This window comes from Apteryx mantelli, chromosome 22 (assembly GCF_036417845.1).
Source record: "Apteryx mantelli isolate bAptMan1 chromosome 22, bAptMan1.hap1, whole genome shotgun sequence".
Taxonomy (NCBI): domain Eukaryota; kingdom Metazoa; phylum Chordata; class Aves; order Apterygiformes; family Apterygidae; genus Apteryx; species Apteryx mantelli.
The window spans coordinates 5383728-5396653 of NC_089999.1; the positions used below are offsets into that span (position 1 = coordinate 5383728).

The following is a 12926-nucleotide window of genomic DNA, read 5'->3' on the forward strand; positions in this document are numbered from 1 at the left end:
TAACTTAGATCCTAATGTTCACTTTAAGTACAGTCTTTGATAAACTTTTTATAACAGAAGATTATGAGTATATAATACAACATAACGGTGCTGCAGTAATACAGATACTACCATTTATATGCTCTTGTATCCCCACCTGAACTAAGAATTTCTCGGATATTACTGAAAATTCACAATTCCATCAGGTCAAGCTTGCCAATTAACATTTTGGGTTGGGAGCGATTTGTTTTTTACCACAACTTTAGACAAACAAGCTTTCAACACTCAGCTTACTTGGACAATCAACAAAATGCAGCCCAGAAGGGCTGAGAACAAAACTGTCAGTAGAATAAAACTGAAGAGGAAAACAAGGCCAGGGAAGTAATTTACCAACTACGGCCCATGAAAAGCCACAATTCCTTCAAAACTTGATTTTTTTCCATACTAAATGTTTTTTATTCCAGCTGGAGGCAAAATGAATTTATGCATGGCAACTGTAACAAAAATCAGTTCTTGTGGTCTTGTTTTCACTTGGTGATTTTTGTTGCCTTTGGATGCACACTAAGTGGAGTCAGAAAAACGTAAGAGCGTGCATCTGCTGAAAAGCATTACTTTCAGCAGTAAAGTGGTCAGAAAGCACTGCCTTTGCACTAGTGCATGAAAATACAGTCCCGTCATCCAAGCAAGTCACATCCTACAACAATAAATGTCACTATAACCAGAATGTTCATTACTGCATTTCAGCTAATCTAATTTTAGCAAATACTAAACATAAGCAAATGGTACAGACGTGTCTCCACGGTACAGACAGTTCCCTACCACCCAGTAAACTTTGTCAACCATGGAAACTATTGCCTTTTCTCAGTATCTCAACAGCTCATTGGTTTTCCTTCTGGCCTGCTGAGTCAAGTCAGCTGGTGGAGTGTTAGTATTAGTACAGTACTTTTAAAGACAAAAAGACAGGACAGCCAATATAACTTTTCACATCCTACTTGACCTTCCTCACTTTCCTTTAAACATTTCTAAGTCACCGTAATTATATTAATTTAGAAAAATGTACTCTTGAATAAAGAACAAACATTGAGAATAACTGCTAGACTTTCAAAATATTTCCAGGATTTGGGAATTTTACTGGAAAATTGCTGCTAAGTTGTACCTAAAGAAAATTCAAAACAAGAGGAATTATTTGCAATGTGTTATTAGTAAAAGCAGATAGTAGCCACCACTAAGACCCACAGACAAGTAGGAAACCACACTGCATTCACACAGCTCACACATTTGAAGACCTACCTCCTGCAACTGGCTTGTCCAACGGTACATCTTCACGTGTTGAATTCAAAAGCTCATGCCTACAAGATTTAAGATACATGCTTCAACAGTGACATATGTTTTTATAAACCACAGTCACAGTCTATAGTTCTTTAGCAAAAAGAACTAGCAAATACAACTTATCACCACAGGATTAAAAAAAAAAGGGGGGGGGGCTATTGATCCCCAACATTAAATTCCTAATCACACCAAGAAATTATCAGCGCTGGTTGGAATCCTTCTGACAAAAACATTTTTTATTCCTGAGATACCCATATCTGTCTGAGCCATAATATTCCTTGAAAACATACAGATTTCAGTAAAGTTACCTCTGAGGTTCAAGATGCACTCCCCAGTCAAAACTACCATCAGAAATTCAGATCCAAATTGAAAATTTAACCTTTAAAAATAAAAATCTAATAGCAGATATTTCTGTTTTGCAAATACATACAGTTTTATCCACACTAGAATTAAGAAAAGTTTAGAAACTGGCATTTCTCACAGAGCTGAACTGGTTTTTGACATGGTCTGGTTACCACCAATCACTGAACTGATGAACAGCATAAATGAATTACTGTTAATAACTAAGACAAATTTGACAGGAACAGGCACCGGCATTACATAACTACCTAAATCTGTGCATATTGTCTGATTTTAAGTGAGACAAAAAGTGGCAGATTAACATCTCTTCCTCTCTTCTGGTTATCTGCAAGCTTTAGAATTCAGACAGAAATCAAACATACAAGCTTTGAAATTTGAAAAATTAACATCAGTGCTAAAGGTGACGTGCCCAGAGGCAAAGGCCCACTGATTCAGGGCTTGACCACTGCAATCAGCAAATTCCCATCTACTTCAGAAACTTTGGGATTAGGCCCTACACCACTGAACAGCAGTAAAGTGTCAGCTGTTACTCACAGTAGCTTCATTAAACTGTAAATACATACCTGTGGTATGTAACACCATGTTCGCCTGAAGCGAAGCACCAAACTGTAAAAGGTAAATATCTGTACACTATCAAATTTGCATACCAGAGTCTAGGCCAAAGTTGCACCTGCTATGCTGGACCTTCAAGTGCTCCGCAGCCCAGGCTACCACTGAGATCACTCAGCATCCATATAATCTCTCCCTGTGTACCCTGAAGCCAAGATGGTTTCAGGTTCCCTTCAAATTCCATCTGCCTTTGTAGCAAACAAAGTCAGAGATCTTCTAGGAAAAACACCAGGGCGAGAAAGGAGAAAAAGATAAAGAAAGAAGCCCAGATATCACATAAGCTGGATGTCCTCACTTCAAAGGCAGATGATGCACTGTCTGGCCAGACATGGCAGGCAAGCAAGCCCTCAAGCAGTCTCTACACACATATAAGGTCTACCTTCACATATACTATCTGACATACCTCATGATGACCCCAAAGATGCATATGCAACTAAACCATAAGGACCAGTAGCTGTTTTGGCCTCCAGCCTGCCCTGAGCAATACTCTACATAGATATGAACATAGACACCTTGAAACAACATACTAGCCAGAGAAAGATAAAAGCACAAGTGAAAAATTAGGCCAGGATCCCCAGCTAGCATAAAATGGGACAGTCCCAAAGTCAATGGCTTTCAGCGCATATTACAGCAGCTGAAACGAGATATTACAAAGAGATCTGCCCATGATGTAAAGTCCCTAATATTCAAGAGATCTGCCCAGATCTCAGCCACCACTGTGGTGCTTTAGTGATGTGATAAGCTGAATTTATCAGAGTGAACCTGAACAAAAAATTACTCATCAGTACTGCAAAAGAATGAAATCAATCTGGAATTCTTGAAGACCAAATGAAGCAGAGTAGAACCAGAAGAAAATAATGTGTAAAATAGGGACAAAAATGCAAAACTCCTTACTTCTTAATCACAAAGCGGATCCGCTCCTTTGCTAAAAGTATCCTCTCAAGACGGGGAATCCCATAGGTGGATGGCCTTCTGAAGGGAATTCCTTCTGGCAGTCCTTCCACATATAAGTCTTCCACGTGTGACTGGAAGAGCGGGTATGGGATGGACACCGGCCCTTTTGCTTTTATAGCTTGAGCTTTAAGAGGAAAGGAAAATAAGAATGTTAGATGAGCTTGTAACCTTACCCAAACTCTGTTTGATACCACTCTGAAAGGCATTAAAACTAGCAGATGGACAATAACCATCTCATCATTTTTAAACACTGATATTTGGGTTTTCTTTCTTTCTTTTTTTTAAGCAAAATCACTCTAATTCACAGTAAACAAGGTGCAGGTCTGCATACATATGAACCCAAATATATATATATATACACACAGATTCTCCTCTTCTCCCTTTAGTCTGTAAATGTTGACTAACAGGCTGCAACTGTTACAGTGAAGTTTCACACTATTTTGGTTTTGTTTAATAAAACATTTTGAAACATGGAATTATCAAAATCTAATTACAAACCAAAGAGGTTTCAATTCAATAGCTCTGATTATTGTTATTTATTACAATTATTGTTTTACAAGACTCATTAATGCCTTGGGGGAGGCGTGCACATCCATTCTCCTGGGTGAATTCTAAAGCTTTGGTGTATTTTAGAAATTCCAGCATAGTAAATTCAATGTATTTGAGAAACTCAAATCGCTAATGAAGAAAAACAACACACTTAAACACCATCACAAAAAGCATGGCCCTACTAATAAAATCTTCAAAGTAAAAGAAGAGCAAACTATGGATTCACCCACAGAAAGAAAGCAACCTCAATGTATTTTTCTTCTAAATTAGAGGACCACATCAATACACCTATCATAATGGCAAATACTGGAGGATGGCATGATGGTTTGTAAATATTAGGAGGGCTAATTTCTTTATACTTGCAAGGGTACATTAATTTTGCAGGGCATGCAAGGACAATTCTCTACGACCATCTGACTGATCTGCAAGTGGTTGGGTATGTTCTGCTTTTTTGTCACAAAAATTAGATGCAAGAAATTAACTGAAGAGGAAAAGACTTTAACAGACCAAAAAGATGCCCTTTGATAACTAAATACAACTTGTTGAATTCAATTATGCATCCAAGGGGCAGCATTTGACCTTTAAAATGCACAGCAGCATGGCTATTGAAGTAACCATCCCTTCAAGATATTAAGCCAACTAAAAAACAAACCATAAGGTTTCTCAAGGATTTCTAAATTAACAAGGACAGTGCACTCACAACTAGGTGTGTAGTGATTTATTCCAAGTGGCTAACTCAGCACTTCAGGGCTCCCATGACTTGTCAGGAAGGCCAGATTCTTACAGCAGAGAAGTCGGCAAGGGCAAGACAACACGAACAGGCTACGCTCTTCCCTTCAGTCCTTGCATTGCCTCTCTACAGCAGAACTTCACACGAAGCAATTTTGTTACACTGGACATTTTGCCAGTAATTTGAAGAGAGCCTAGATGAGGTCTAATATCTGATAACAGCGTTAACTACAAAGTGAAGCAATCCAAGCAAATGCCAGATTAAAGTACGGTGATGCTGCGGCAGCATTTCTGAAAGCAAACCTACTCAGGACACCTTTTCAAGCAACATAATTCAATGTGGAAATAGCCAGTGGTTCAGACATTGGTATATAGAAAATGTTCACAGTAACTCACCAATTCTCAAGAGCAATAAAACAATTTAGGTTTTAAAAGCATTTGGCTAACATTGTTTCAATCACTGGGAAGCAAAATGGTTCTTGGTATGTTTATCAAACGAAAGAGGAAGCTTTTATTTTATATATCTTAGTCTTATATTACAATGAGCACAGAATATAACAATGTTAGAAAATTGCAATGTTAGAAAATTGTTATAAAAATGTTAGAAAATTGGTTCCAACTGCTAAGCATGAGATGGTTAAAACTATTGACAGAGAATATATATGTACAAAGAGAGGAACATGAACCTGAAGATGTATCTTAGCAAACAGACTAAAAAAAGCTATTAAACATGACTGTCGGAGCAACTTGCAGGACAATCACCAAATGCGTTGTTGTGTATGATACTAGTTCTTCATTATAGTACATTTTTATTACAGTCATTTATCTCTTCCAAGAAATTTAAAAAAAAAATAAAGACCATCACAATGCCCAGGAGGCTGTTGGGGAGAGCAGAGATAACAAATCCAGCAGACAAGCTTCAGATGGAAACAAGTGTTTGTGAACAACCGCTGGCCACAGGGAAAAAAAAAAAATCAGTACATCACTAAAATCTAAATCACTACACAGCATCAAGTAAAAACAGCTTTAGAGTAACAAAAATCCCATTTGTTTAAATAAATAACTAACAACAGGTAAGTTTTTACAAGTGAAAGTCTTTATTTTTCTTAAATCAGCAAATACTCTTCAGACAGACTAAAGACACAAGCAGCATTACAGTCTGCAGTGAAGCTTCTTAAATTTGGAAACTTAAAAGAGTTTGTATAGAAATCCTAATGTATATAGGTTTTGTTTTTATAAACTAGTCTATGTTAGTGAGCCAATATCTTGTATTTGCACTATAAAACATAATTTCTTTTATTTGACGTCTAAACACAAAAATAAAAGTATTTTCAGACACGTCAGTACTCAGGGGTGATAATGACTCACACTGGTAAAACACATTGCAGCTCCAGAAGTTCACAAGTCTGAGGAGCATTCTGGGAATTTTGGATATCCATAACTCATTGCAATAAATGAGAAATGCGTGCCCATACAGATAGAAACAAACTGAAATCTGAAATGGAATCAGTTTATGAATCAATGAAATGTTGTCACCCACAGGAAAAAGGGGGTGATTTAATACTAGACAGCCTGCTATGGGAAGCCAGGAAACAGCTCTGTGTTCAACAGGCGCTACAGGAGATTCTTCAGGGTGGTTATGTGCAAACAACAAATTCAAAATTACGGCATTTCATCGAGACTGATGCTCCTTTCTAAAGCAAAAATGTACTAAGAATCATATTCTGAGCTGTTTTTATTTGGTGTAGATTGCTTTCAATGGGCTGCTTAAATGCCACCTGATAGTGAAGGCCAAAATATGTAACAATAACAGATCAGGAGTTCAGTTTTGAAGACATCTCCGCTTTTTATGACAGAAAAGCTGTCATAAAGTATTTATTATGAAATTTTAACTAATGCTGTTTGATTCTGTGTTATGTTATGTGGACACAAAATACATCTAGATGCAACATCTGGAGACAAATTCCAAACTCTAACACGTGTGCTTCTTTTTCTCTCCAAGTATCACTAATATATAAATGTTTCTTCACTGCAAATCAATCATGATCAGAAACGGAATCAATCAGTGGTAACCTCTCCCCAAAGACATCTGAAAAAACTATTTCACTTAAGGACTCAGTGTAATGAGAGAAAAAAGGCCAACTCTCTTAAAAGTGGGTGCCCAAGACGTGAGCACATTGGAGCTCTTGGAAACTGAGCACAACTGAAAAAGAAATTCAAGGTTCAAACTTAGGTGCCAAATGTAGGCACCCAATTTTGAAAATACTCTCTGCTCATCGAAGAGGCTACTCTCCCTTGTTTCTGTGATATTTAACCCTTTGGTGCTGTCGGTCCTGCTCTGCTCCAGAGCCAACAACAAGATGCATGCCAAAATGCTGTGATTTCCAGTGTCAAAGAACTAGATTGATTGGAAGAGTGTAACACATACCATATTTTTTTTCAAAAAGTTCTTCAACTTGCTTTCTCAAGTCTGTAATTCGTGCATTCCATTTCTCTGCAAGGAAAAGAAGAGGATATGTCAGATTACAGATGAAACTGAGAACCTCTTGCAAAATGGATGTTACTACTAACCGAAATATGCAGTGTGCTTTTACTGTTCACATGCATACAGATACCTGCAGGGTATGGTATAAGCTATACCTCAAAATATATGCATACATTGAGAAAGAAAAAGGATAGAATAAAATGTTTAAGATTACCTCCAAGACTTGTGCAGGTGTTAAATCAAGTTTAAAAAAAATAAAAGGACAAAAAACAGGCTAAAATAAGTCCAAAAATGGTTTTTCTTCAACAGCTCAGTCAGCACCATCAGGGGTAAAGTCAATTTGCAGCCGCTGTTGATAGTTATCTAAATCCAGGGCCTGAAAAGCTTAATTAGGGAAGCTTGATAAAGCTTACAGGGAGCACATGAAGTTGTTCTGGCGCAAATCTGTACAACTATATGAGTCAGGAGGCATCATGCCATCCTCTTCCTTAACCCAGTATTTCCCCAAGTCCTGATGTTGCAAGACATGCACATAATTCCTACTTCTGAAAGAAGATGCAGGTTGCAAGACAGAAGTTATCCAAATCCAGCTGTGTTCCATGGAGAACTGGATTTAATGATAGTATTTTAACATCTTATTTTCTGCCTGTGACACCTTCTTCTCACAGCTTTCAGTACCATCTGAATTCCTTTAGGAAAATGTCACAATTCTTCTGTAGACTGTACCACATGCTGGCTGGCCTTTAAGAACAAGTTAATAAGCAAGCATACTTGCAGCTTATTTCTTACAGCAAGATTTTAGTCTAGTAACTGAAAAGTTCAAAGTGAGGCCATTCAAGCTATTACACTTCCTGTTGTCAAAAAATTCTTGTATCAGACAAGACAGAATATTGAATTTTGAGTCCATATCAAAAGGGTTTTAAATATTTATTTTCAGACCAATGTATACAACTTTGGTCACCATTTTTAAGCTTAAAACTTTCTAATGCAATTTTGTGGATATCAAGAGGACAGTGTGCTTCAGATGTGGGAAAGAATAAGGCCTTGTCTACAGGGAAAAGGTTTTTTGGCATGCTGCCTTGCATCCACACATAAATCCCTTATTCTAGTTACCTGGCGTACCTCCTACATCAATTAAGCTGTTTGGAGAGTGAAATTATTCTATTCCAGAAACGATTTTATATTTTAAAATAACACTTTTGTGGATAAATCTATCTACTTGCTTCTGACACCCTTTCTAATGCTATCCTACATTGCATGGCTTCTTAGCTGATAAACATGTCTTCAGCTGAATATTTTCTACTCCAGTGCCACTGTGACCACACAATATTGTAGTCTTTAACTGCAGATGCACAGCCAAATGAACTTCTTTCTGATTCTAGCAGAACCACAGACTGCATTTTGGGTTGACCTATAGAACAAAGCATTAAAGGCAGCTCTACCAGTAAGAGTCAGGAAAATGGGAGCTAGAGTTTACTGAGCTAAAGGGTAAACCCTGCTTTAACCAACAGGGCTGGTGAACGCACACGGACAGTCCTGGGACAGGGTTTGGAAAAGCATCCGTGCAACGCCAGACTGCAACCCAGGGGAAACTGCCCCAGAGCTGAGATCTCTTCAGTTCATCAAGCTCTGAGGCAGGCTCAGCAGAAGACCCCCTCTAAAACACAGGTTGGTTTTCTTCAGAGGGAGAACAGCCAGAAAGAATGTCATGCCCTACTACAATCCAACCATATAGAAGTATTTAAAATAATATTGTTCTCAATAGTGGTTGTTGCTACAGTTTTGGGAGAGGTTGCTCATACCCAGCTTCTCTCCTCTGGTCATGTTAGCATGCTCAAGAGAGCATTCCTGCATGAACCATTAAGTTGTCAAGGGTTTATTTTTCTCAGTTGTTATATTCTACAACCATGGATCAAATATTCAACACCCCCTCCCCTGATGAAAACATTACATGGGTTAACAGTCAAACACACTGCAATGCAAGCATTTTTATTTGTAATGGTGGATACAGAGAGAATAGGCAACTGAAAAAAATCAGAATTTTGCTCACATTTTGATCAGCACCCTATCTTCTAGCTACTTTTGTATTTTACGAATAAACTGCCAAAACTAGGGTAGAGAGACATTACAAAATTGAGAGGTGTTATAGGTAACTAGGGTTATTTTTAAACAAACTGTCAGCATTATTAACCCCTTGGATTCAGACCAATTACTGAAAAAAAACCACTCTTTTGTCACACACTTTTTGCCTGTGTAACACAATTGAAGACCTAACAAAAAGCTTAGCTGAAATTCTGTTTTGGTAATCACTCTGTAAAGCAATTTAGCTTTCCTGTAGACACCAAGATAAGTGGTGTTTTTGTTCCACTCCTATACCTTCTGATACCTGGGAAACACCCTCCTAGTTTAACATCAGTCCTGAACTATTCGCCAGCCCGTCCAGGATCTTTTTGAGCTAGACCATTATCTGCCACTTGAGGGCATGCTCCAGATAACACCCCTAGAGCAAGGGCAACCTGCACAGTGCATACAAAATTACACACAGTTACCAAGCATGTTCCTATTCCCCTTGACATGCCACTGGATACTGCTGCAGGGAAATAAAACAGAAAACACACACCAAGTCTAAATACACTGCCAGACTGGAAAAAAAAAGTGTTCAAATGAATTTCAAAATGGGGAAGAACTATACAGACTTTCCATCACTCTTCTCACATTGCCCTCAGAGAGATCACCTTGAGACTACAGCTAAGGGGACTTCTTTCCTCTAAAATGCCATGACACAAGCAATCAGAGGTTTTGGTCCCTGAAGCTTCTGAGCTTTTGACAAAGTCTTTAAGTAAAGCAAAAAAAGTTGTACGGAGAGATTTTCATTGACAATGTTAGCACCTTTCAGAAAAGATATTTTTCACCATAAATGGTTGGTTCAGAAATATATTTGAAATTCAACCCCCTTTCCAAAGATTATCAATTTCTATCATGCATTTTACCAGACATTTTTCATTCCTTCGCCTGGTTACAATATTTTTGTTTTCCACTGACTCCCTGTTTGCACAAAACGAAGAGCACAGCTCATCATTGGCCTGCTTCACTCACCACTTGGGGTTCCTGATCTCTGACTCCATCAAGACAAACAGGAAGTCTCTGCAACTCACAGCTATCAAACATCTGGGTCACATTAATGTTATTTAAAATCCTGAAATCATCTATCAGATGAGACAGGATTTTTCTCTCAGGCATCTATACATCCTTTTCAGTCTTTTATGTGCACACGCTATTGTCATTCTGCAGCTACTCATGATATAATTAAACATCTCCTTACTCCTGTCTAATTGTCTAAGGAAAGACTTCATTAGACGGGCATGCAAGGTCTTCTAAAATGTCCAAACAGCAGCACTGTAACCACTAAAAGTTGCTTTTTTTATTACAGCAAATGAAGTCTATTTCTCCAAACCATCTCAAGTTGATTTTGTGGTTTAACCAGACTTGCTGCACCACAGAGAAATAACACTTTCTGTAGAAGCCCAGAAGTTAATAGGAGGTGCAATAACCTCAATGCAATTTAGGAGACCTGGTCATAAAGATCTGCAAATAGACTTCTGTGAGCTGCAAAACATTAAAATTTGACCGCATAGTGGTTAAAAGCAAAATTTTCCCGAGAACAACACAGAGAGGTAACCTACCAAAGTCAACCTGGAAGCAACAGCGAGTAGGTAATCTGGGAGACAGCAAATAGCCGTGCTGCTCTTTAACTGGTGTTCTAACACTGCAAGCTCAGCACAAGCTTCTACCACCCTAACATTTATTACCTTTGCTCTTCATGTTTAGTCAACATCATGATCTATTCCCTTCAAACACTGCTGGCCTGCCAAGCTTAGATGCTGTGTTCTACTAATACATTCTAGGAAAAGCTCCTGAAGTATTAACTACTCCTCTACTATTCTCCTCTACTAATGTTGCTGTAATGTCTTCCTGACCCAGCCAAAACTAATTAATGCTACATGTGGACCTGCCTATTCATATTAATGATGTCTTGAGAATACAGCTCTCAGCAATGTTTTATTCATGTTTGCTGAAATTTGCATGAAATTGCACATGGCTCACACAAAACAGATGTCAGAGTAGGTTCCATGAGGATTATTCATTTGACCCCAAATTCCAGAATTCCTAATAAGCATATCCCAAACACTGTGGCAAAGGACAGATTCCTGATTGCACAGGACCTTACAGAAGAACACAGATCCATGGGATATCTGCCCAGAAACCAGTCCAAAAAAAGACCAAAAGGAGAGATATGGGTTTGCAACAATTCACATGGGAAATGTCTTAAACCAGAATACCTACAGCATGTGGATGCGTTTCTGCAGTGAGAACGCTACATAAGCTACTATGAAAGAACACTGCCAAAATACTCCAACTTTTTTGTGCCCACAGGGATCAACCAGGCTACCGGGTCTAATGGAGTTCTTTGATTACTTTCCCAAATGTGGTTCCCCGCAGCATATCTTTATTGTTCACAGGATGTATCAAGAAAAAACAGCTAAAACAGGCAGCTGACCTAGGGTCTGCTGTAATTCAGTATGCTAGTGATCTCAGTCTGATTTTTCCGTCCAAGAAATCAGTTGACAAAATTCTAAACTTATTTTTATTTTAGCATATTATCCTGTTTCTAACCTTTAAATTGTTTCTTCTTCATTTACAGCAACTTCTAAATGGCTCACACGCTACAACATTGATTAGTTTGCAGTGTCTATGTTAGATGGTCACTCACTTTGACTAATGAGAATCAAAAGAGGTAGCCTAAAGATCATTCTACTGCTGCAATACATCTACAAAGAGCCCTGGGCTCTTAAATGAATACTCCCACTGATGTGTCTCACTGCTGCAGTGTGAAGTTGTCCAATACCATTTTAGAAAACAAGAGAGGGACAAAATAAGCTTTAATTTTAACCTTACCAAAATTGAACTCTCTCACTTTTCTTCTCCCAGTATTGGCCGCTTCATTTGCTGACTCAGTGTTCTTCGGTCTCTTGTTAGGGGGCAAGTAGTCTTCATCATCTTAAAGAGACATAAAAGACATCACTGTTTTAATGTCCAGACAACTGATGTGCAATGTTGGAACTGTTTAGAACTTCCAAGCTCTAATGCAAGCGTTGATCTGTGCTTCATTAGAGGGCCAAATTTTGCAACAAATTACTTATCTAAGTAGCTTTTGAAAACTACTGGCCTGTGTATGAACAATTTGTGTAAGTCGGGGAATCAGCACAAGGCACAAGTTGGCAAAAGCAAGGATTTGTCTCTATCTCCTAAGGAAGACAGTAATGTGTTCTGAAACACAAGTGGTCATTTCATGATGACAAAATGACCATACAACAGCAAAAGAAACTGGAAGAGAATTGTGCAGATGTAGATTTGATTTTTTATCTAATTGGAAGTATCATTCCACCAACAAGTCTTGAAACACACTACCTACGTTTGATCTTGAAGAGCTCAAGAGCTATAAAAACAGTTTCAAACCAATATAACTCTGATGGACATAAATCAAATTCATTTAACCAAAGGTCAGCCCTACCCCAAATGCACAAAAGAGAGGGAGGGGAGAACTTCTCTGTAATTCTTAATTCCTGAAGATTTACAATATTACTGCAACAAAGCAGCAATGCAAGATTCTGACCTTCTCCTTTGTGTGTGATAGAGCTCCCTTCTGGGAGACTGGTTTTGATCCTCAGGCCAAATTCACCTATCAAACAAAAATGTGGTCAATTCAAGCAGCTGAAGAAAGATTTCAAATCTTTTAGCTGTAATGAAAACCAAGCAGACATAGAAATGTTGGTTGGAAGAGATCTCTGGAAGACATCTACTCCAATCTTTCATTTAAGGTAGCATCATTACCAATGCTATTTTAGGTCAGCTGTAGCTTTGTCCAGCCAAA

General features: G+C 38.2%; 1 protein-coding gene across 5 annotated transcripts in view; it reads right to left on the reverse strand.

Annotated features, from left to right (window-relative positions):
- Positions 1–12926, reverse strand: part of GTF2I (general transcription factor IIi) — an 82322-nt gene that overhangs the window by 27175 nt on the left and 42221 nt on the right. For all 5 annotated transcript variants that reach the window (XR_010886240.1, XM_067309964.1, XM_067309962.1 and 2 more), the window contains 4 exons: positions 11951–12052; positions 6938–7003; positions 3172–3355; positions 1270–1328 (listed from right to left, as the gene is read on the reverse strand). Coding sequence is in view for 4 of the 5 variants with exons in the window: in XM_067309964.1 (XP_067166065.1) it covers positions 1270–1328; positions 3172–3355; positions 6938–7003; positions 11951–12052 (411 nt within the window). In the remaining variant the exon portion in view is untranslated. The remainder of the gene's footprint in view (positions 1–1269; positions 1329–3171; positions 3356–6937; positions 7004–11950; positions 12053–12926) is intronic.